Consider the following 23,956-nt stretch of genomic DNA (forward strand, 5'->3'; position numbering starts at 1 on the left):
TAATAAATCAAATACCATGTTTTTCCATGTATAACATGCCCCCATGGATAAGACAACCCCTATTTTTTTGGACCACAACAAAATATTTGGGGGGGGGGAATCGCCCAAAGTTGTTGAAGTACGGCCACCAATCATCGTCTTCACACACAATCGCTGCCAAAAGCTCACCTGCACACTCAACACAACCACAGCAGATTGAACCCCATGCCTCACCGCTGCTGTAAATAGCCCGTCCAATTTCTGCAGCCGCAGCCAATCATCAGCAGGCCTTGCTGCAGCAACCATTCACACGGCCAGTCACCGCTGCCAATCTCCTGCTGGCTGCTGCCATCAATCACCTGTCCCCCCTCTGTTATCTGTGTTTAAAATGACCCACAATTTTTGCCTAGTGTTTCTAATGAAAAAATATAGTCTTATACACAGACAAATATAGTACCAGTAACTAAGTTTGCTGGCCTTTCATGATATTCAAAACCACCTGCCCAGTGGAGGTGCCTGGCTGTCTAATGGTTGGGCCAGCCATGGGAACACCTCTCCCTTTGTCTCATGTGTCCTAGCTACAGAGTAGGAGGGAGGGAGGGAATGACGCTTGCTGGCGCTGACTGTAGAGAAATGGTTAATGTCACCAGCTTCTCCAGAGGCCTAATGGTCTGGGAAAAGCTGAAAGTGAGCTTTATGCAACTGAGAGGGACAGGAGATGATGAAAAGGATTATTACAGGCCTTGACTGTGACAGGAAATGAGCAGCTCCTACTCCCAGACTCTGCTTTTCAACTTTTCCTCTCAAGAGTCTTCACCTCCAAAGCCGACGGAGCCGCCCTTCGCCATGCCTGGCCCCAATCCCAGCGCCAGCAACGTGGGCGCCTCCGGCCGCTCGCCCAGCAAAGCCGTCGCCTCGCGGGCCCCAGGATCCACCATCAGGCAGAGGAAAAGTGCTAGCTGTGGAACAAGGAGTGCAGGCCGTACAACTTCTGCAGGCACTGGAGGGATATGGAGATTTTATACAGAGGATTCCCTTGGCCTCAAAGTTGGTCCTGTTCCAGTTCTCGTTATGAGTCTCCTCTTTATTGCATCTGTATTCATGCTGCACATCTGGGGCAAGTACACTCGGTCATAGACTTCGCTATATCTCACCTTGAAAACTACGATTTGGACCAAAAGTATGGTAGCTTTCAGAGTTTACTGGGAGTAAAGTCATTTGAGCTGTTTCTCTAGATAAAACTCTTGGTTTTTTTCCTTAATTGGTATTGCTGTTGATTGCTCTTAAACTTTCTCTAAGAAGGGTTTTTGATTCCTTTCTGTCAAAGTTTATTGCTATTTCCTATGTATAAAGTGCAAATGATTTTCATTACGATTTGTCTACATAAAAAAAAGAGTCTTCACCTCCCATTTGGGTGAGAGATGTGGGGAGTCTGAGGCTGCACACACACCAGACACATCACTTCCTCAAAGAATCCTGGGAGCTGTAGTTTACAGCTTCACAGGGCTACAGTTCCTGGCGTTTTAAGCAAACTGCAGTTGCGGTTTGAGGACCTGCCCCCTGCGAGAAATGAAGACACAGTGACACATGGATTTGAGTTAATGGGTAAAATAAGGTCACAACTTTTGGTTAGAGCAAGAGAGAGGTATTGGCTTAGGCATTGGACACCCTAGCAAGCATGACCCCACCCCGCTCTGCGGGGGGTCATATCAGGTTAACACCCTGAGGGAGGAGCCTGTTGATGCAAATACAACTGAAAGCTCACCCTGGTGTCACCGGGGGTCGTGCCATGGCCCTAGCCTCAGCAGGGCATCGGACAGGATCCACGACCGCCAGATCCCTTAAGGGGATACCCCTATAAGAGGAGGGTTGGATGATGGCCACAACCAGTCCTCAAACACACCAGACGCTCCATTTTCCAATGCCTAACCGCCAAATACCGAAAGAAAGTTGTGATGAATTGCTACGAGGTAGGCGAAAAAACCAAGAGGCCGGTACCAATTAGCCAAATGGATAAAAAAAACTCCTACCAGGCCCCTTGGGCAACTAAGGCAACCAACCGAAGTCCATAGCAAGGTCAAAGCACACACACAAATGGAAGACCTAAAGGGAGGGTGGGCGGGAGATCCGTCGGGATGCCGAAGGAGAAGGAGGATTCCCCTGCTGCCACGCCGATTTAAACGTCCGCAAAGCCCGCCCCCCAGCCGGCCCTATTGGCCAGCCAGAGGCTTGGTGCGGCAGCAGGGATTGGCTACAGCAGGGGGCCGATACACGCCCCCCTGCTTGCCGTGCGGAGCGTGTCCCGCCCGCAAAGTCTCCCCTCGTGGAGGAGGAGAGATCTTCCCAGGATTCTTTGGGGAAAGTCATCAAAAATTTATTGTATATGCAGTCTCAGGAAGGAAAAGAGAGTGAGAGCTGTCCCCAGGAGTAGTCAGTTCATAGCTACCACTTCTTTTTTGCAGTGATAGTCATGGGTTACTCATAGCAATCACCTTTTACTCCTCAGGGCATTGGCAGACTTTGAGCTCTCAAATTTCAGTAGCACACTGTGTGACGCTAAAATTTGGTGCCCCCTGCTTCTTGTGCTCCATTCCACAACACTGTTGTGGTGTCCCCTGCAGCACAGCGCCCAGTGCAGCCAAAGCCACTGCAGTTATTCTAAAACCATCTCTGCTCAGGGACACCCTACCATCAAGAACTAGAAACATATTCTCTCCCCCCCCCCCAAGTGAAAGCTGGGAATCTGGGGGTTGTGGTTCATATGGGGAGAAGGCAAGTACCCATCCCAGAGCACAAATGTTCTGTTTTGCCAATCTTTTGCTCTTTTCTTTTCCTTTTATTTTGAAATAAGCAGCCTGGAGCAGGTCAGAGGGGAAGGGAGCACAGTGGTAGCAGGCAGCTGATCAAATGTCTTCAACAGGGCAAGTGCTTGTGGAAAATGCCCTACTGTATTTACCCCATTGTTTATAACATTTCATACTTCACACTTATCACTGACTTGTTCTTGGAAGTGCTAATACCTCCAAGCAGCTCCCATTATTCTTATCATCTGCCTCCTGACTGGCAGGGGCTTTGCAGTTGGGCAGCTAAAAGGGCAAAACGATAGGGAAAGGCGAAACGGGAGGTAACCATGAAATACCAACTTGGAATGTAAATCAGATCAATCAGAGAGGCTTTCTTCCTATTCCTTGTGTCAGTCTTTTTGTTTTAAGCTGTGCTAGTCTGGAGACATTCCCAGTAAGGTTTTGCTGAGAATGTTTCCCAGAGAATGAGAATGACAGAAAAGCAGTTAGACACACATAAAGGAGGAATATGTTAAGGGTAGACAAGGATCAGAAAATGGTTTTGGAGAAATTGATTAATTGGGACTATGAAAAAGGAGTGAGGGAGTGAGAGAGAGGAATTCTAGGATCAGACGACTCCTCTGGGGAAATGGCTCAGTAGGCCCTGGCCAAAATCCTTTGGAGGTTTCTTGTTCTCAACTGCTGCTGTTGCGGTTGTTTTTAAAGCCAGAGGGGGAGCAGCAGGCATGTCTCAGAAGTAATTAATCATGTATAGCGAAGAAGAGATTCTTCAGAGAGAGCACACCAGATTAGTTCTGCCTTTCCCCCTTTTGCAACTTTCCTTTCCCTCTCCCTCCTGCCCTGTTTTGATTGACTTGCTAGCTTTCCTGCTCCTTATTTTTGAATACAGTGGTGGTGGTGGTGGTGGGGAGATTAGGTACAGTAATTCATCCACTCAGGTGTTTCTCTTTTCTTACACAGAAGGATATAAGCAGTATTTCTAGACTTTGGTGTTGAGTACATGTGAGAAAAGCAGCTTGTGGAAGACGGCGGGTAGAATGGTGGAGGGTTAGTGCTGCGTAGAGGTGAAGTGCATGAGCTGTGGTTTGGGTGTGCCCCTGATTCAAGTCTCAGCTTGCTATGATCTCTCTGGCAGGGAAGCCACAATCTCTCTCAGCCTATAATCCATATGCCAGCGCGTGGTTCTGCCGGGAGTTTGCTGTAGAAAGAGCTGAGTGCAAGGCTGCTTCCCTGAAAGTGAATTGAGACCCTTTGAGTGTACCAATTCGAATGCCCAGCCTCCCCACCCCAACCCCTTTCAAAGGACATGGTGGTGGAGTGTTCAAGCATTTGAAAGAAACCCCAAAAGGTCGTAATCATGACAAATGAATAGTAGTTCTCTTACCAGAACCACTGCAAGTGCTCTTCTGCAGGTAAGCTCCCACCATGTAACAGTGAAGGCAAGAGGGAAGAGAGCTGCTTTGGTGAATATCAGGTGCTCCGAATTACCTGTTGTCACTGTTGGCCAAACACTCATGATTCTTTTGTGTGTGTGTGTGTGTGTGCAGAGCAGCAGAGTGGGCTCTATATTGGGTGAGTGAGTATTGTGTCCATGACTACTAAGGGGAGAATGTGGAGCTAGGCTGGAGCACGGAAAATGGAACAGCACTTAGGTGATACCACTGTTCCTCAACATTTCCTGCTGAGCACCATTTGCAGCTGCTACACATTGCTGCCCCCCTACAATGCCCCTCATCTCTCCACAGGCGACAAGGCAGTTATTTGACATTCACAGAGGCAAAGATTATTCCTACCCTCAGTGCCATGCAGATTACAACTCAGGCCCACAGCAACTGTAGCAACCAGTAGGAAGCCAGCCGTTCTGTGTGGGGTTGCCAACTTTGTGCTCTGCCAGGGAAGGTGTACCAAGTTGGAGGTGCTACCATGTAGACAGCTGCTTCTGTTGCTCTTCTATTTCCATACAAGTGTTGAAGTCTCAGGTCAAGTTGAGCATTCATCCTGCTTGTATATTTGGACCTGGGGGGCGTGTCAAATGATGGATATCTCGAGCCATCCCAGTACTTTGCAAAAAACTTTCTCTCCTCACATATACACTAGTACTGGTGTGTTAAGCTTCTCAATTCTATATTCTACTCTGCTTGGTCATGGGGGATGTGAGCAGGGCGCTACCTTCTAGTTTTGTGACATGCTTGTGCCTTTAACCCTTTCTTTCCTTGATTTATGGTATGGGAGCATTTGGTTTAAAAAAATGATATAAGCATTTGCATTTTATTGATTAACCATAAGATTTTGATTCCTCCTTTCTCAGAACTGCTGACCTTTTTCAATTTTGATACAGTCATGTTTGGGGATGACTTCTAAGGCTGTGGCAAAGTGAATTTTCTGCATTGCCCGAAGGCAACCTATGTCTGGGAGGAGATGAGCAGGACAGCACAGGGTTTTTTTTTTATTTAAAAAAATCTCTACACCCAAGGACTGCCATTCAGCCAGAGGCCATTTTAACTCTGCATTCTTCACAGTAAAATAAAATAAAAATGTTTTTTAATAAAGACAAATTCACAGCACATTTTGACATTGGACTTTGAGTATGATATACTTGGTTGGGTTAAAAAACACACCTGTTTGGCAAATAAGGAATAAAATTTATAAATGCATTTCTACTTTTCCTGGGGGCTCCTGTATTTCTTGAATATGTCTCAGGTTGGTGGTTTTTTTGGCCTTAGATACTTTCAAATGTGAGGTGAAAAGTCAAAATATCTTCTCTTTCTCACACCACCCCCTCAAATTTCAACTAATTTGAGTTATATAGCATTTGCAGCTTTGACTAATTAGTCAGTCTGTTAATTGAGTAAAACATGTTTCCTATAGAATCTTATTATTAATGGAATATTTTTTCTGCAGAACTTGATTCCCTTTTACAGTGGTACCTCGGGTTACAGACGCTTCGGGTTATAGACTCTGCTAAGCCAGAAGTAGTACCTCGGGTTAAGAACTTTACCTCAGGATGAGAACAGAAATTGTGCGGTGGCGGCGGCGGGCAGCCCCATTAGCTAAAGTGGTACCTCAGGTTAAGAACGGTTTCAGGTTAAGAACGGACCTCTGGAACGAATTAAGTTCGTAACCAGAGGTACCACTGTATTTGGGAGTTTGCCCATTAGATCCTGGAGAGGCACTTGTATCTTTTAGGAATTGCCGCCATACAGTAGCAAGTTTCCTTTACACTCTTGGGGAGCTCCTGTCATGAACTCCAGGGTTTCCTTTCTTTATGCTTTATTGAGAGAAAAAGCATGACAGGCAGGGAGATCATTCAGCAGGTGGTTTCCCTCCTGGCTTCCATCTCTCGTACTTCAGCTGTCAGTGCCAGACCTAGACAGTTTGCTGTCTGAAGTGGAGCCATGGCACACACCCATCCCACTAGGGCCAAACTTTATTTGAAATGTTACTCTGTCAATTCATGCCTTCACCTATCTCCTTCATGTGCAAGTGGCCCATGTGACCCTGCTGCCTGGCAGGCTTAGACCAGTCCAGCAAAATGCGTGGAAAATAGCCATGATCTATCCATGCGTCCTACACTCACAGTCTCTTGATAGGTTCCTCCAGACTAGGGATGTAAGGAGGCAGAGATTTCTGTCCTATCGTGTGTTTACTGCAATCACCCTGTTTCTGTAGTGTTACACTTTGGCTTCTGCTGAAACCTACGTTACTCATCTCACTACTGTATCTGCTGTGGCCAAAACCAATGTAATTAATTACATGATTAACCATGTCAGTGCATTTCAGTGGAAGGGAAGCATCAGAAACAATGTAGAAAAAAAGCATTTATGTAACATTTGTGGACTAAAAAAAAACCTGTCGCGAATGCTGCTCATATTTCTTTGGTGATTTCTGTTCTTGACCTCAAACAAGCATGCGAGGTACAGGAATTTCTGCTCCCATTTCCATTTCCGATGGAATTGTACAAAAAGCACCAGATTGCAGCAGATTGACTGGATATAGTTAAAGCAGAGAGAGGCAGATTTCCCATGCTCTTCCAGTGATGTTTAATGTTTGGCAAGCAAATGTTCTCCTTTCTTGGATTAGAAAAGCATGTGTGCCCTGTATGTTAGATTGCTGGATTATCCCCATGTCATGTGAAGAGCGTGCAGAAACCTTTAGCTTACAATAGCAGCACACCCATTCAGAGTTTGCCAAAAATCCATTGTGAAGAGTCAGCGAAAAGGCTGCATGGCAGGCTTACTGTAAATCAAATTATAAAAGTATCTCTCTATGCATTAGTCCAAGCAGACCACAACTCCTGACAGACTTTCTCAGTTCTTTCCCCCATATATACATTTTATCACCAACTTGTAATTAAACTGTTTTTGAGAGGGTATAAGACAAGGAGTCAAGTTTGCATTACTTATTTTGTTGAGCTAGAGGGAAATGTACTGATGGTGTAGAGAAATTGATTGCAGGAGGGGGAGGAAGAAACAGGGTGAGATTGGCAGGTGACTGCAAGCTTCAAAGAAATGACAGCGGCGGCAGCTTCTCCCGTCCCAATTGTATACTGCACTGCAGGTACTATAAGCTAAGATGTGGGGCATGGAAAAGGCTGATCAAGGTTGGTGCAAGGATGTGGGCAAAGGAAGGGTGCTGACTGAGGGCTGTTGCATGCTCCTGAATAAGGTCCTAATGCTTTTTGTGATGTAATGTTTGTTTGGATTTTCCAAAAGATTGTTCATTCCTATAAACAATGAAGGACTGCTTTCCAGAATGTTACGATATTCTACAATCACTGCAGCACCTTAAATGCTCTGCACAAAATTATTCTGTAGTTAATTGCCCAAGGTTGCATTCTAATGCATGTTTACCTGGAAGTAAAATTCACTGAAGTATAGATGAATACAGATTTGGGTATCAATTGTGATTCCTCTTCCATTGTTTGTAATTTTTTTAGGAGGGGCTTGGAAAGGGCCCTTCTCATTCCCCTTTTATTCACATGTTATAAGGTTCCTTGACTGAAAATGCAGTTACTGTTGCAAATGAGACTGCACCATTTTTCTTCGCTTTCACACACAATCCTTTAATACAATATATTAGCGTTCCTCCCTGCCCACCCCTTCTGTATATTTTATATTGTGTGGAGTTGGGAAAGAGGAATTTTGCAGACTTAATATGAATCTTCACTTGATGTATCCCTAATGAGTCTTTGTCACTATTACTAACTCATGCTTTGGAAATGATGAGAACTGCAGAGTGATAGTTACCTTTTTAAAAATGAAAAAAATCTACTGATTATGTTTGTTTACTTGATGGGTGGGGAATATCAGAAGATGCTTTATTTAGCCTAGTATTACTTACTCTGACTGGCATCAGCTTGCTAGGATCTCACGCATGGGTTTTCTGTATAATCTACTACTTGACCCTTTTAAGGGGAGAGGCCTGTGATTCAATCTGAAACCAAATGCATGCATGGCAGGTACTCTGGCATTGAGGGATGGTCCATCCCTTGAATATTTTGAAAGGAGAGAAATTTTGAATCATAGAGTTGTAGAATTGGAAGGGTCATCTAGCTAAACCCCCTGCAATGCAGGAAAATCATTTGCCCAATGTGGGGCTCAAACGCGTGACCCTGAGATTAAGAGTCCTATGCTCTACCAACTGAGCTACCAGTAACACAGCTACTTAGTCTCTTGCTAAATAATAACACTCTTTAAGGGCACATCTAGACAAGATGCAGGAGGTCCATTATGGTATCTCATAAGGGGATTTTTTTAAAGTTAAAAGCTGTCATGGGGGGAAGCCCAGCAGTGGCAGACCTTGAGGGCTCTAATTTCTGTGACATCCCTTCCATTCTACATCATAGTCGTGGCACCCCTGCAGTGCCCCCGAGGCACTGTGCCCAGTGTGACCCAACCAGTCATGCTCGCCTAAATCTGTCTCTGAGCCCAAATTAGATCGGTGCCACAGCACTTTGGCAGAGCAATAAATGCCCTCTCAAAGCTGATGTTTTGCGCATAGCAAAAAATCTGCAGGTGCCCATGCATTGTTGCAGGCAGGAAAAGGGTTAAGGGCCTCCCTCCGCGCTGCAGTCCTGATGTGGTTCCCCCTTTGAATTTAACATCTAGTTGGACCCTAACTAACACAATTCTAGTCACGGGATTTGAGTTTCCTTGACTGAAAATTGGATATGGTCAGTTGCAATATGGCTGCAGAGTTGATGGAAGAGAGACTGATGAGAGAAAGGAGGATTGCCTGGAGGTCATCCTCTCACCTCCAATAAAGAAAAACAGAAAGGGGAAGAATATCCTGGTTCCAGCAATTGTCTAGAGGATCAAGGTAAAAGTAAAGGACCCCTAGACTGCTTCGTCCAGTCAAATTTGATTATGGGGTGCTGCGCTCATCTTTACTTTCAGGCCAAGGGAGTCAGCGTTTGTCCGCAGACAGTTTTCCCGGTCACGTGGCCAGCATGTCTAAACTGCTTCTGGTACAACGGGACACCGTGACGAGTGCCAGAGCACATGGGAACGCCATTTACCTTCCTGTCACCTATTTATCTACTTGCGCTGGTATGCTTTCGAACTGCTAGGCTGGCAGAAGCTGGGACAGAGCAACAGGAGCTCACCCCATCAAGCGGATTCGAACTGCTGACCGTATGATTGGCAAGACCAAGAGGCTCAGTGGTTTAGACCACAACGTCCCCTTGGCCAGAGGATCAGCTGCTGGAAGGCTGCTTCCCTCTCCCTTCCAAACAAATAAATGAGATACACTGTGGCTGCAGAGGTGAGGGAGAGATCATCTGGTCCCAGTCGTTGGCTAGAGGAAGAAAAAAACTTCTGGGAGGCTTCCCCATCTTCCTCTAGCAAGAAGTAAGTGGAAGACCTTCAGCTTTTGTTTGTTTTTCTTTCTTTTAAAAGTGAAACTAAAAACATCTGTGATTACTTAAGTGCAGTTAAGAGTATTCCACAGAGCCAATCATGTTGCTTTCACTGGGAGGTGGGGGTGGGATATGTGTTGTATGATTCTTAGTTTAAACTTTCACATGTGTAAAACTTGGCACTAAGAAGAGGAGGACCTTTAAACTGTAGATATTGGCAGACTTGAACTTACTCAGCTGAGAAGAAAGGAACACAATTCCACTATCCTCCTCTCTTTGCTTTCTCATTCCCTTCTGCATTCCTTACTGGGGGAGCGGGTGTTCCTGAAGTCCCTGAATCTGATATTGATTTGCTGTCAGGCCTTGGGAAAGATCCTGAAGTTTAATTTTGCCTTGTATCTTGCCCTGTGACAGGTCTGGTGCTGGAGAGGCACTAGGAAGAAAAACTTGCTTTCCTTTACAGTGAAAGGAATTATTTGCTCTGGTGCCCTGAGACAAACCATGGTTAACCACTATGCTTTGTATTTTCACTGCTGCTAATTCTTCCTCAAGGACTCCTTTCCACTCTTCTTCTTGTTAATAATCTCCCAATGCCCAGAAGCAAGCCTTTAGAAAATACATGTGTAAGAAAGGGAAGCTAGGGAATGCAATTAATATTCCTGTAATGTAACATCAGCAGCATGCACACACTGAGTAGAATATTAGAGCTATTAGTGATGAGAGTGCATGCAATATCTAGGTGGAGAATACAGTATGATTAATATGCCTCTAAGCAGCAGCCTCTCAGCTTGGGGAATTCTGTAGCATGGCCAAAATATTTCTTTCCTTTTCTTTTTCTTCTTAAATTACCTTTCTATACCAATAAAACCACTATATGTAAAAAGGCATTCATTTGCTTTTGTGCTGTCTTGTGGAATTTGTGCAAGACCTATAATGAGCATTCCGACTCCTTTAACATCTTGCATAAGAATAACAAAGTTATTTTGTTAGCCTGGATAGAGTCCGGATGGGTTAACATTGCAACCCTAACACCCAGGCTGGAGACGGTTTGTATGGAGCAGAAGTGCTCCTCTGTACCAGTCCTCCAGGTATGTTTGCAGAAAGCTCCATGGGCAGAAATGTTCCACCAGCATTCCACCAGCATTATTTCTGTTCCAGGGGTGGGACAGAGGTGGCCTAAGATCTGCTGCATCGAAAGCTCTTCCATTTTCCCCTAAGAGGCCCAGGATTGGGCCCATCAACCCATTGGTTCTTCCTTGGAAGCCAATGGGGGATTAACCTCCTACCTCATAATGGAGAAAAAGAAAAACTGTCCTCAACCCCCATCCTAGCTGCCGCAAGCATGGCTTAATGTTACAAAAATTGGACGCCACCCCCAATCTCTGCCAAGCTGTGGCAAGATACCAAGGGGTTCCAGGCGCTCGCCCAGGGTCTGTGTTCCTTTGAGAATCAAAATGCGGCTTAGTCTGTCCTAGCTTTAAGAAAAATGATTTAGTCACATATTTACTCCTGAATTTTCACAGTCCTGGGGGATTCCTCTTGAAGTGACAATGGCTATCTTTTGTTTCATAATGACTTACATCCAACTAACCCAGCCAGGCTAGTTTGCATAACCCAGGAGAACTGCTCCAACCTGTATTTTTCCCTTCAATATCCCAAATATTAGCTAGAGTCTACATTCATTACTTTCTTTGGTTTAGGAGGGTCTCCCCCCCAAAATAAACTTGTAACATCGCTTCCTCTGCTCTGCCACCTCATCTTCACTTTCACCCCCACCCCCACCCTGGTTAGGATTGCTCCCTAGTTGTGTTTTGGGTCAATTGCTATTGCATCCATGCTTCAGGATCATAGAATTGTAGAATTGGAAGCGATCCTGAGGATCATCTAGCCCAACCCCCAGCAATGCAGGAATCTCAGCTAGATCATACATGACAGAGGACCATCCAACATGTGCTTAAAAACATCCAAGGAGGTTCAATCATAAGGAGGAATAGAGGCTACAACAGCAAGTTCAGAGCAGGCATCACTGGGAATTGCCTGGTTGCTCAATGGAGAACAATTCCATGTAAAATGGGAGGGAAGGAGTTGAAATGGTGAAATGTTGCTTGAATCTCCAGCAATGTCCATCTTTTGCTTTGTACCATGTCTTTGTGGCTCCAGCTGCAGAAGTTGAGTTGAGTTTCCCAGTGAGCTGCTTGTTTGTAGAATCCTGAGCTGGACTCTAAGGATTCCTGGAAGATCAATGTTGGCCATATGCACTTCCTACGTAGTCCGTTAGCCCTGGTGGATAGTTGTGTGTGCAAAGTGCCCTTTCAACAGAGTTCCAATCACCAATTCAAACTTCTATGCTCTAAATTCTCTACATACGACAAGAATATGTAGTCCCATGCTGCACACTGATACATAAGATGTATATTCCAAACTTGATTCTAAACATGGAATGTGTTCTTTTTACCTAAAAAAGTTTTACCTTTAGTTAAATAATGTAACCCACTACTTTCCAATGCAACTATTGTGTGTTTGTGTGCATGTTTATTCTTTTAAGACACATTATTCCTTTCTCTTTCAAACTTTAATGCTCAGGGTATAATCCAACTGAAGTTGAACTTCTCAAATTAGGTTTTCATCGGATTGACCCATTTTAAAACATAAATACAAAGCTGAAGAAGTTGGGAATATAAAAGAATGATATTTAATTTTTTTAACAACCTGTTTGAAAGATAACATCTGCCCTTGAACAAGAAAACATTTCTGCTGATCCTTGTTTCCAGCTTTGATCCACATCTGTTTTAAGTTTGGATGTTCTCCAGGAATTTATTCACAATACCCCTAGGCCCAACGTTTTTTAAGTCTGCTCCATACCTAGGGGATAGTGGATACTCATTAGACTTCTTACACTCTGCTGTAGATAATCATGGCCATGGGTTATACAATATACAACCCTAAAAGTGAGGAAGAATTTGGACAGTAGGTTATTCAGGTGATAAGCATGTGTCAAACAGGGCTAGCTGCTGGTTTTTGTGAGCTTATGGGCACAGAGTGTCCATGCCCTTGCTCTAAACACAGCTCACTTCTTTTGTAGCAGGTATCTCAGTAGGAAAGCATGCATATATTTGAAATGTGATGTGAGATAAATCACATGGTTTAGATACAGGGGCATCCAGATCCAGTCCTTTATGTAGGGAAATACACTGCACCATACATTTGAGAGGTCTAATGCAGGGGTGGTGAACTTGGCCTGGCCTGCTCTCTGTGGGCCACATTTGATGGGTGGGTGGGGCCTGTCAATCACCTGAAGCCATATGACATCAGGTGATCCAACTTCAAAGGAAGTATCTGAAATGCTACCGATTCCATGTGGAGAGTCAGCGAAAAAGGCACAGCTGTGGAGTTGCAATACATGGGTGTCGGGAAGAAGGCAACTGGGGAGCATTTGGGGAGAAGTCTGGCCTGTACAAAAGGGAAGGGCTCAGTTTTATCCAGGATGGAACTGGACTGTTGGGACAGTATAAACAGGAAGCTGGCACCACTCTAATGAGAAATAGGGCCAATAATAATAATAATAATAATAATAATAATAATAATAATAATTTATTATTTATACCCCGCCCATCTGGCCGGGTTCCCCCAGCCACTCTGGGCGGCTTCCAAAAAAAAAACAGAAATTCTAAAATACAGAAATCCATCAAACATTAAAAGCTTCCCTAAACAGGGCTGCCTTGAGATGCCTTCTAAAGGTCTGGTAATTGTTCTCTTTGACCTCTAGTGGGAGGGCATTCCACAAGATGGGTAGGCAAAGGCAAATGAGTTAAGCAAAACAGAAAAGAATAAAGATTTGGAGAGGGGAGCAAAAGAGACTGCTTAAGGACCTAGGTGGGGGTTACGACATTTGAAAGAAGATTATACAAGAGTTTATTTGCAGGTAGGGCTTATCTGGATTGGCTACATTCAGAATTCATGTCTCCACAAACCCAACCAGTGCACCAGTGATGGTATTTAAACTTTTTCTAATGCATCAGTTCTTCTAAAGATTCCATCTACTGTTTGTTTAGACAGAAGACATGGGTTGTGTAAAAGTTCCCACAGTGAGGGAGGTTCAGTTTCTGTTGTGGCTGAGTCTATTATGCCAATATTGTTATTACGCATAGTTGAGGCTTCATTAGGTGGAGGAAGCTGAGGTTGCCTAGGAACATATATATCAGCTCCTAGCAAGTCTGGATTGGTTGACCAGTTAGCTAGGCTTTCATTAAAGGAATTTGTAGCAAAACCTTTTACTTGGGATAAGGCATCACAAGCCCCATTACTTGCACACTTGCTGTACATAGCTGCCCATGTAATACATATTAATTACATCTTGCCACAATTTCTTTCCCGTTACCTATGCCTCCCTTGCTGAGTCACAATAGTGCAGCATACATTTCTGGAATAAATTTGGCAATGGAGTTCTGTACAATTTGTCTGAAGCAATGCGGGTCTGTGCTCATGTAATAACCATGTTAAAACTGCAGAGTATCCTTTGGTTGAGACTGCCTTCTAAGCCTTTCTTATCAGTTAAAAATGCAGAGCCAACACAGCTGCTCTCCCAGTGTCTTCCAATTAAAATATATGGCTTTTAAGTCCACATAGAAATTAAACAAATATGCTCATTGCCTGTATGTAGTGATAAACATTAACTGCTTAGCCAATTGATTTTAAAACTTTGAAACAATTCATAACAATTTAAAAACAAATTAAAGCAGGCAGCTTAGTTCAAGGACAAGCAGCCTTACTCATTGCCATATTCACCTGGAAGTCCCCATAATCATAAATATCATAATTTGGTTACAAGATCTTAAAATGTGTCCAGATGCATATCAAATAGACACTTTTCCAAAATACATAGTAAATAACACCAATGCTATGTTAAAAGTGTGCTAATTGCAAAATGGGGTGTAAAGTGTGACAGTAAATGAGAAGAAATGAAATATTGGCATGTAGCCTGAAAGAAAGGAAATTGGGACCGCTGTTTAGAAATCTCTTTCAAGCATCAATTCAGAATTATTTAGAGACAGTAAGATGTGCACGAAGACTCTTGGGCAGTGAGCACTGAGAAGCCTAGGCAACTGATTGTTTATTCTCTTCGTGTGTGTGTGTGTGTGTGTGTGTGTGTGTGTGTGTGTGTGTAATGCAGTACTAGTTTTCTAGAAAAAGAGGTGCTGAAACTCAGCATGAACATCTCTCTTGTTCTCTTAGAATGGCAATGGTGTCCACCTGAGAGGTGCCAGAACTGAGTTCCAGAGAGTTCTAGCTGAAAAAAGCCTTATATATATTTATATATTTATTCTACACACACACACACACACACACTTCCTATTAGAGAAGCCAAAAAATAGCATTCAACCCTGATTTTGATGTTTTGTTGATAAATAGCTTTTACACTAGCTGCTGTAGTTTCTAGTATCTGCGTACTGCTCAGTTTTGTTCTTCATTCGGTTGGTGTGACTCCCCGAGTGGAGAAATCACATGAGTCACATTGCTTCAAGCAGAACCTTAAGATGGGACCACAATTTTATGTTCAATTTATATACAGTATAACCAAGTCCATGGGCGATCTGTAGTTTTATTTTTCCCTATAACACTTGTATGTTGTGATATCAAGTTGCAGTTTTTGCAGATGAGGTTTGCAATCGACAATTTCTCCCCTAGAGTTATAATGCAGCATTTTAAAAGTTTTACAAGAACATCTTTGTTTACTTGCTAATTATTAACATTATTGAAATGACGGGTAACCTGTGTCCTTTTCAGATAACATTATCACATCTTCATCTTCACAACTGTCAGTGTGCTTCTTGTGTATTTCATGGTCTCCTGTCACATCAGGTTGTTGCACAACTCAATGCCCTGTCACATCGGTGTTGTTGTATTATGGCAGAGATTGCTCCCATCTGCATGTACTCTTTGGCCCATTCCCTCCTCTGCCTTGTTTCCTTGAACATGGACACTATGAGGACATGTGTATTTCCTTTCTCCAGGTAACAATTGCTGCAAGAGATCTACAGCAAGATGGGGGATGGGAGAGAATTGTGCAGGTATGGGTTCTTTCATCATTTTGTGATCATTTTTCGTTTTCCATAATGTGATGATGCATACGAGCCAATGTAATACTCATAGCTCTCAGCTACGGATGAGGAAGGACAGATTGGCAATTGCTCCTGAGCTAGATCAATGTGAACAGTGTTTATTTTATAGATTAAACATACATTAATGCTATCCATTATTTTACAGTAACTTATCAGTTGAAGAAACAAACCAAAAACCGCACAAAAATGTAATCAGTCCACTGTTGATTATATGGCAAATGTATCAGTTGTCTGTCTCTAGTTGGATAGCCAAAGCCAGATTAAGATAGTTGGGAGTCCTGGTGCAGTTCTCAACAATAAAGCCCCATTCTCCCAAAAACAGAATACATGAATTTAAGTACCAAAAATGAACTCATGTGGCATCTGAAAGACTAATGAATTTATTATGGCATAAGCTTCTGTTGACGACCAAAAAAATATGTAGTGTTTCACAACTTGCAGCAAAATGCAAACAGAAAGCACTTTGCTAATCTTCATAAACAAAAATGAAAATACTCTGAGCACGTGCAGTTTCACATTCTAACTCACTTTCACTTATTATTGTTTTTGCTTACTCCCTTGGGCTAGTCAACAATTCTCAGCCTAGTCTACCTCACATGGCTGTTGTGAAGATATCGAAGGACATATAAAATGGTGGCAAAGTGGGACTTGATGCTTGTAGATGTCAGATTTTGTTTCCATTTACCCTAGTGCTACATTTTAGTGCTACGAGGAGCCACCTTTTTCTGCCCTCCAAGGCTTTAACCAATCTTAATCTGGTTAAATTGTAGCATTCTCTAGATGCAGATATCCCACTTAGATATAAAATCACAAAATATGCAGCAAACCTAAACATGAAAATATAGTCTGTAAAACTTTAAAATGTGCCCTTTAAAGCTAGTTCCAAAATATCCCCTTAAAATGTGCCTTCCTACTTCCCCCCGCATAGAAAAAAGACCATATGTTTGGTATGTTACAAATTGTTTGCTTGCAAACTCTCCAATGGTCAGATTCATGTGCTCCAGAACACAGGGAGTAAAACTTAGTTAAAAAATGGTGAAAGTTCCTAAATTACTGGTATATGAACGCAAGTGTGGCTTGTGAGAGCCATGCTAACTGAGCTACAGCTACCAGCTCAAACTTCTTCACATGTTAAGCTTCTCAGGGAGGCTAGGAGACAACAGTAGGGCTGATTACCTAGTCCCTCCCAATGTGAACTACACCTGGCAGGACAGCTGACTCTATGATCTTAACCCCTTCATGGATTTATTACACTTAAGCACATTAGTTATATGAAACTGGTTATCCCACACATTTTTCTTAGCCAGTCTAAATAAAAAGAAAACTTTACAGGGCAAAGTACTTGCTGGGGCTGTATTTACTACAACGTGAGATAATACATACAACTAACCCCACAACCTTTTCTCCCTGGTCACTAAATATACAGTACGTAGTAGGCACTACCGGTAAATGAAGTTGACACTAAGGTATTTCTCTTTCCCCCCAATATTCAGCATTTCAGGAGGAATCTGCACTATCCATCTTTTTCTAGGATGTCACTCAAGGCTGATTCTTAGATTCATTTTTAACACAATATAGTCTTGGGGCAGGAGAGCTGTACCTTTTCAATTTTGCATGAGGAACTGTTTATGGGCAATAGTTTAACCCCCTCCCCACCTGATAACTAGGAGTGTTTTAAAAATGTGTTTGTTCTAAGGTCTAATGAATCCAGGAGCACAAGTTTGAATTGGGTGTTACTTCCAACAAATGTCTCCCCTCCTATGTGAAATAAGATGAGACACCATTACATTACATGAGATAACAATACCATTTCAATGGGACAATGAATTGGCCCTCAATGGTAGGCTTGTAAATCTATTTTATATCTCATCAGTTCATTACTCACACTTGATAGCTTTTACCTGAATGTGTGAATTACCTTCATTAGAAAGTTATAAGAAACCTCTAGTGTTTTGTTTTGTTTTGTAAACTGGTGCCTCTTTCACATGTATGACTAATCTATCATTTGATATTGCAGGTGTAAAGCTATGAACCTGCATGTGTGAACAGGACCTCTGACATGGTAACTTTTTGTTTTTTCTTGTGGGGAATATAATATTTGACACCAATTGCTCCACATGTGAAACTGAGGCAACAAAGGCCCAATATGAGGACCCAATCACATCAAAAACTAACGCATCCCTTTACTGCAGTATATATTAGCAGGAAAATACATTTCCCTAGAATTTGTTCCAGAAAAGCATCTGGGGAAAGTGTTAGGGAAACATACCTGCCAGGGAATTAACAGTACTGTATACAAATATCCCTAAACAGAAAAATGCACGGTAGAATCTCAGAGAGCATGCTTAGGGTCTTCTGGAAAAGGTCTTCTTGATATGCAGAAGTAATTTTTGAAAAATTGCCTCTCTCATCTTGGCAATAGTTGCCAGAGGCAAAGCCAAGTTGAACATATGATGCAGAATTGAAAACTGAAAAGAAGACCATCTTACAATAGTCACATGTTTCTACCATAGGGAATGGACCATTGAAACTGACCTTTAAAAAAATCATTCTCTTGGTTTGGGTTTTTTATTTGTACTAGTAGGCAGCCTTTAATTCAGTGATGAGCTAGTTACCTGTGGTACTCCAGGGGCTGTTGGACTCCATCTCAGTCCTAGCCAGCATGACCAGTGGTCAGGGATGATGCAACATCTGGAGACCTACAAATTTTCCACCCTTGCTTTAATTGTACTGTGCATATGTACCAGGCCTGAAAGGCTCTTAGGATATAAAGGAGGTTGCCAGATCACAAACCAGTAAACCTGAAGATACTTGGTCATAATTTTAAACCCTAGTGTTTTCATTGAGACTAAATACAGTCATACCTCGGGTTGCAAACATGATCCGTGCGGGAGGCACATTCGCAACCCGCAGTGTTTGCAACCCGCAGTGCTGCGTCTGCGCACGCACGTGATGCGATTTGGCGCTTCTGCGCATGCGCATGACATCATTTTGTGGTTCTGCGCATGCGCATGCACTGGAACCCGGAAGTAACCCGTTCCGGTACTTCTGGGTTCGGCGCAGAGCGCAACCTGAAGATACACAACATAACCCGAGGTATGACTGTAAGCTTAAACCTTTGCATTTTGGCTTAATTGATTTGTAAAGTGAAGCCCCACTCCCATCCACTAGAAACCATGAAAACTGGACTACATATACCTCAAACAAACAAACAAACAAACAGCTTTTTTGACCTTCTTTCTGGCTAGTTGGCTGTCATTGCTCACAGGCTTTCAATCGTATCTTGAACTATAAAGTTGGGGGGGATCTTTTAAAAGAACTGAGCTCTTCAGGAAAATATACCGGTAGTTCTATTTCATTTGTGATCTCTGTGAAATCCCACATTTAGCTTCTGTACCATATGTATCAATATAAAGATGAGCACCAGGAAGAACAACAGTTACAGGTCTGCAATGTTCCTCTTCAGAATTAGATTCACCTCCCTGTGCCCCAACATGTGCATATACTGTACAAACTTACTTTATTACATAAAAATGAGACAAAATGGGGGGGGCACTTTGGAGAACGAAAGAAAATTATCTCTAGTACATGCTACTGAGAGAAGACTCTGGATGCCATGTTCTTCCATAGAACATAAATTGTGGTCACAAAACCGTAATGCACATTTCTGACATTATTTATTTATTGCATTTGTCTATCATCCGTCCTGCCAAATTCTCTGGGCAGTTTATGTGAACAATAAAATACAAATTGCTTACAATGGAAAATGAATTATAATGACCATAATGAAATAGCTACCTTTCTAATGACTAAAATTCAAATTCGAATAGTACTTTCCTGTGTTGTATATAGCATTTCTATTCACAGATTCAATCTTTCTAGGTCCATTGTAAAAATGTACTTAGGTGAGAGGTAGGTTTGCCACAGTGGCATCCCAGAGAAAATATGCACCTTAAAACATGCAAACCAACCTCAGATGATAGTCAACATAATCTGATAAAGAGACAGTAAAAACAACAAGATTTCGGAGAAAATTAACAGATATTGGGGTTGTCTTCAACGTGGGCTAAAGGGATTATTCTGTCAGTGCAAACATTCCTGCTCAGTGTGGTGTAGTGGTTAAGAGCAGTGAACTCCTAATCTAGTGAACCAGTTTGATTCCCTGCTCCTCCACATGCAGCTGCTGGGTGACCTTGGGCTATTCACACTTCTTTGAAGTCTTTGGGCCCCACTCACCTCACAGAGTGTTTGTTGTGGGGGAGGAGGGGAAAGGAGATTGTTAGCTGCTTTGAGACTCCTTAGGGCAGTGATAAAGCAGGATATCAAATCCAAACTCCTCCTCCTCCTCCTCCTCCTCTCCTTCTTCTCATCCAGTGGAACAATATTTCCTCTCCTTTCCCCACATGCTGTTCTGGGGGTTCTCCTGACCCACCAGAGCAGATCTGGGGAGGGTGTGGGGTGCACAAGGGAGGAAGAGAAGGGGGAAATCCCATTGTGCTAGTAGGAATCCTTGTGCTGGCTTGTTCCAGGGCAATGAGTTAGTTGAAAATGGCCCACTGTAAATGACTTAGGTAATGTTGATTATTATCCTTCACTTTAACTCTGCAATAATACTACAAAATAAAAATAGTACCTCCTGTGCCTGTGTTTTTTCTTGTGACACACTCTTTCCGTTTCACCAGTGGGTGGTGCCAGGGTTGCCACATGAAATGAGATTTCTGTTATCTACTGGTTATTGACCAAAATAAATCGATATTATATATAGATTTCTGTTTAATATAGCCAGTGTCTTTTCGAGTAGGCAAGCTTTTATGTATGCAATGTCTTGAGATGTTAGCAGGCACTCTGCATGTATCTGTGGCCCAGGGAATTTGTTGGTATAGAGGTAAGAATAAAAGGTAGATTCTGAGCAGCTGTAATACTGAACCAACAGCTTTGTTTTGTTTTAAGAGATCACTTCTTAACATTATTTCAAAGACAGATAATATGACTAAAAACCAGCACTCTGGTAACTGTGACATTCGTTATTCCTTGCTGCCAAATGTACCTTATACTACTGAATATACATAGGCAGGCACACAGGGATTGTGGCAAGGAGGGCAGAGTACAGAATGACACCACCCCACTGCTGCTTCCAGAGACAGTTGCAGGGAGAAGCTGCAGATCCGTTCCAGTCTTTTTCTTCTGCCTGCATTCGCCTCTGCCTCATGGCTCTATCCAAGCTCCACTCACTGCCTTCAGTGTGAAATATCTGTGGGGGTAAGGGGCTGCTTTTGTGGTGTCCAAGCAAGCAGGAGGGAAGCCATCCTATCATTGGCTCTCCAGATGTGTTCTGCCTCTGGTCAGTTTGATATTTTTCTCTGCAGGAAAAATGTCCTGTTTGGGCTTCTTGTTTACTCTTGTTATAGTTGTTTTGTTAGGATGTTTTGTTTTGTTTTTGTTTCCCCCCACCCTTTGCCACTTCCTTGTCCTTATATGTTAGTCTTGTTGTTTTCCTCCCTACCTTCTTTCATGAAATAAATAAATAAGTATCCCTGGTGGCCTCTTAATTATTGGAAGTTTGGTTTTGATGCTGGTTTAATGTCTGAAAAGCAGAGAGGATGAACCTAATTTAGACTACTCTTGAACAAGCATTGAGTCTGCAGATCTGAATCTTGCCTTCAAAAGGATAACTGTAACACTCCCCTTTTTTGTCCTAAAAATTTAAAAGATGCTAATTACTCTTCCTAAACATACACTGCCCTCTAGTCTCGGTGGTTATAAACCTTTTCTGTACAGAATCATTAAACATCCCTGGAAGATGTTCCTGCCTGTTTTCCTGCTAATATCAGTGCCCACTTGGTTGCTGGCCAATGCAAGAATGTCACTTAGTAGTATAGTATACTGAAGCTGCTTGCTCATTTCTATCCTTGGCTCAGCCCCTCTGCCTCCTGTTGAGTTAGGTAGACATGAGGACAAGTGCCCCTCGTGGCCTTTCTAGTCCTAGGCCCTCTCACAGCGAGAGGCAGGCAGCGGTTCCAGTGTGTGGTTGTGAATTTCTGACTGTGGGTCCTTCAAGTGAAATAAGCAGATTGACTTTATTGCACTTTTGACCTTCATGTAATCAAATTTGGTATTGGCTGTATACTATTCAGGTTACCTCTTCTGAGCTCTGCCAGTGCAACTGATTCTAAACTGCTAAGCATGTTCTGCTGTTTTTATGTCTTCCAGTGACAAGCCCCTTCCCCCCAGCTTCCGTGTCCTCAGTCCTTCCTATCCACAGTGCACACTTGATCTTTACCACAAAACTGATCTTGGGATGGTTGTGTCCACACTCTTTGAAGGGGAAGTGCTTGTGTGCAGAAAATAATAATATTTTACTTACTTATGGCAGGGGAGAGGGGCTGTTTCATCCTCATTAATTTCTCAATCCATCTTGAATTATTATTTTATTAGATGCAAAATAGTGTGTTTATTTATTTATTTATTTATTTATTTATTTGTGTGTGTGTGTGTGTGTTATATATGGTGTGTGTGTACACACACCCACACCCACACACCAGTATATGGTATTCCCTCTGGTAGTCCTTCTCACTGTGATCCCTTTGTTACTCTTGCAGATATGTGTTTGAATAAGAGCCTTTCCCCCCTCCCCTCCCCCTCCCCCTCCCCCTTTTTATTTTTTTTAATCCTCCGCGCTCCATCCTGCAGTGAAGTCACAATCCAGTGTTTGTAGACTCCATGTGATGTCACAGAGTCAGCCTTGTGACTTCACTTGCAGGCTCAAACAGAAGGTGCAGACGGGGCTTGAAGAAGAGGGGAGGGGGGAAAATGAAAGCCCCCCACCTCTTCCGATCTCTCTCCCCCTCCCCGTTATAAAACCAGTAGCTGAGATAAATCGGAAGGGGGTGGGGAGAAGCAGCAGGAGGAAAAAAAAGAGCCGAGAATGATGCCTGAAAGCAGGTACAGTAGCTTTGGCTCCATGTCTGTGTTCTTCTTCTTGAAAGTTCCCATTGGCCCGGAGAGGCCAGATCTTGCAGACCACACGCGCTGGTGTGTGTGTGTGTGTGTGTGTGTGTGTGTGTGTGTGTGGCGTGGGGCTGTGTGTGTTCTGTGTGAGCCACCCAGTGACGCTTCGGCTGTGCGGTGCTGCATTCGGCGGCGGTGTCTGGGTCCGTGCATGCGGGGCGGGAGGCGGAGAGCGATGGCAATCGAGGGGCAGGCGAGCAGCTTCAGCCCATTCCTCAGAGGCGCGCAGCTGCCGTCCTATTGGGCTGGCCGCGGCGAGCCTCCGGCTTGGCCGTTCGCAAAGGCCCTCGCTGCTCGCTGCAGCAGTCTGTCTTGCGGCGTTGCAGAGGTGACAGAAATGGGTTATTGGGTTCGCGCGTCTCTTAGGCGGCGGCGGCGGCGACCGTGCGTCCCCCTCCGCTCTCCTTTTTCGCAGGTTCCCGGGTGCGGGGGGCTTTGATTGAAAGCAGCCCGGGAGCAAAATGTGGCGCAGGCACACGGGAAGGGAGAGAGGTGCCGGCCTCGGGGTCACATTCGCCGAGGCGCCTGCGTGCGTGTGGGCGAGAAGAAATCTCTCCATCTTTTCCACTGACGACATCACAATAGCAATGCGGATGCAGCGGCCACGCAGTACCCCACAATCGGGAGTGGCGGGGGGGGGGAGGTTTGCTGGAGCCGCCTCTCCCTCCCTCGTCTCTCTAGCGACGTTTTCTATGCCGTTTGTCTTAAGGTGTAGGATTTTTGTGGGGTGGGGTGGTTAGGGAAATAGGATCGGTCACAGGGCGGCTTGCCCTGAGCCCTGCGCTCCCATCGAGTTCGGGGGAGAGAATGATTTGCTCGCTCCGGCTGCCGAGGAAGCCGTCATTTTGTGTTAGCGCGTGTGCGTCTGGCTGGCAGAGGAAGGATCGGGGTGGGGAGCGGGGAGCGGGGAGGAGAGCACGACACTGGAAGGATGTGTGTGACATTGTGTCCTCGCTCCCTGCTTGTTAAATGCACACTCCAGGGGAGGGGGAGGACTTCAAAAGCCCTCTGCAGAGAAAGGGGGTCCTTTTGGAGAGGATCTTGCGCTCTCAATCACGTCCGCCGAGAGGCTTGCTGACAAAAGATTGCGGGCGGCGGAGGGAGGGGGGAGATCTGTCTTTAAAATGAAGGGCTGGAGGCAGGCAGCTACCTTGCCTCACACAGATCTGCCAAGATACTTTGCCTATCCT

At 43.9% G+C, this 23,956-nt stretch overlaps 2 protein-coding genes across 2 annotated transcripts in view; both read left to right on the top strand.

The window, feature by feature from the left end:
* Positions 1-23,956, top strand: part of TCF20 (transcription factor 20) — a 195,407-nt gene that overhangs the window by 75,043 nt on the left and 96,408 nt on the right. The window contains exons 3-4 of the mRNA XM_060279783.2: positions 15,651-15,707; positions 17,776-17,820. The gene's annotated coding sequence lies outside the window, so the exon portion shown is untranslated. The remainder of the gene's footprint in view (positions 1-15,650; positions 15,708-17,775; positions 17,821-23,956) is intronic.
* LOC118091330 (protein transport protein Sec61 subunit beta) lies at positions 788-1,240 on the top strand. The gene has a single exon (XM_035128200.3). The coding sequence runs from the start codon at positions 826-828 to the stop codon at positions 1,114-1,116; it is 291 nt and encodes a 96-aa protein (XP_034984091.3). The 5' UTR covers positions 788-825; the 3' UTR covers positions 1,117-1,240.

Source organism: Zootoca vivipara, chromosome 9 (genome assembly GCF_965207765.1).
Source record: "Zootoca vivipara chromosome 9, rZooViv2.hap1.1, whole genome shotgun sequence".
Taxonomy (NCBI): Eukaryota; Metazoa; Chordata; class Lepidosauria; order Squamata; family Lacertidae; genus Zootoca; species Zootoca vivipara.

Bases quoted from the DNA above. Each gene is read 5' to 3' on its own strand.
- LOC118091330 (XM_035128200.3), top strand. From the start codon at position 826: ATGCCTGGCCCCAATCCCAGCGCCAGCAACGTGGGCGCCTCCGGCCGC.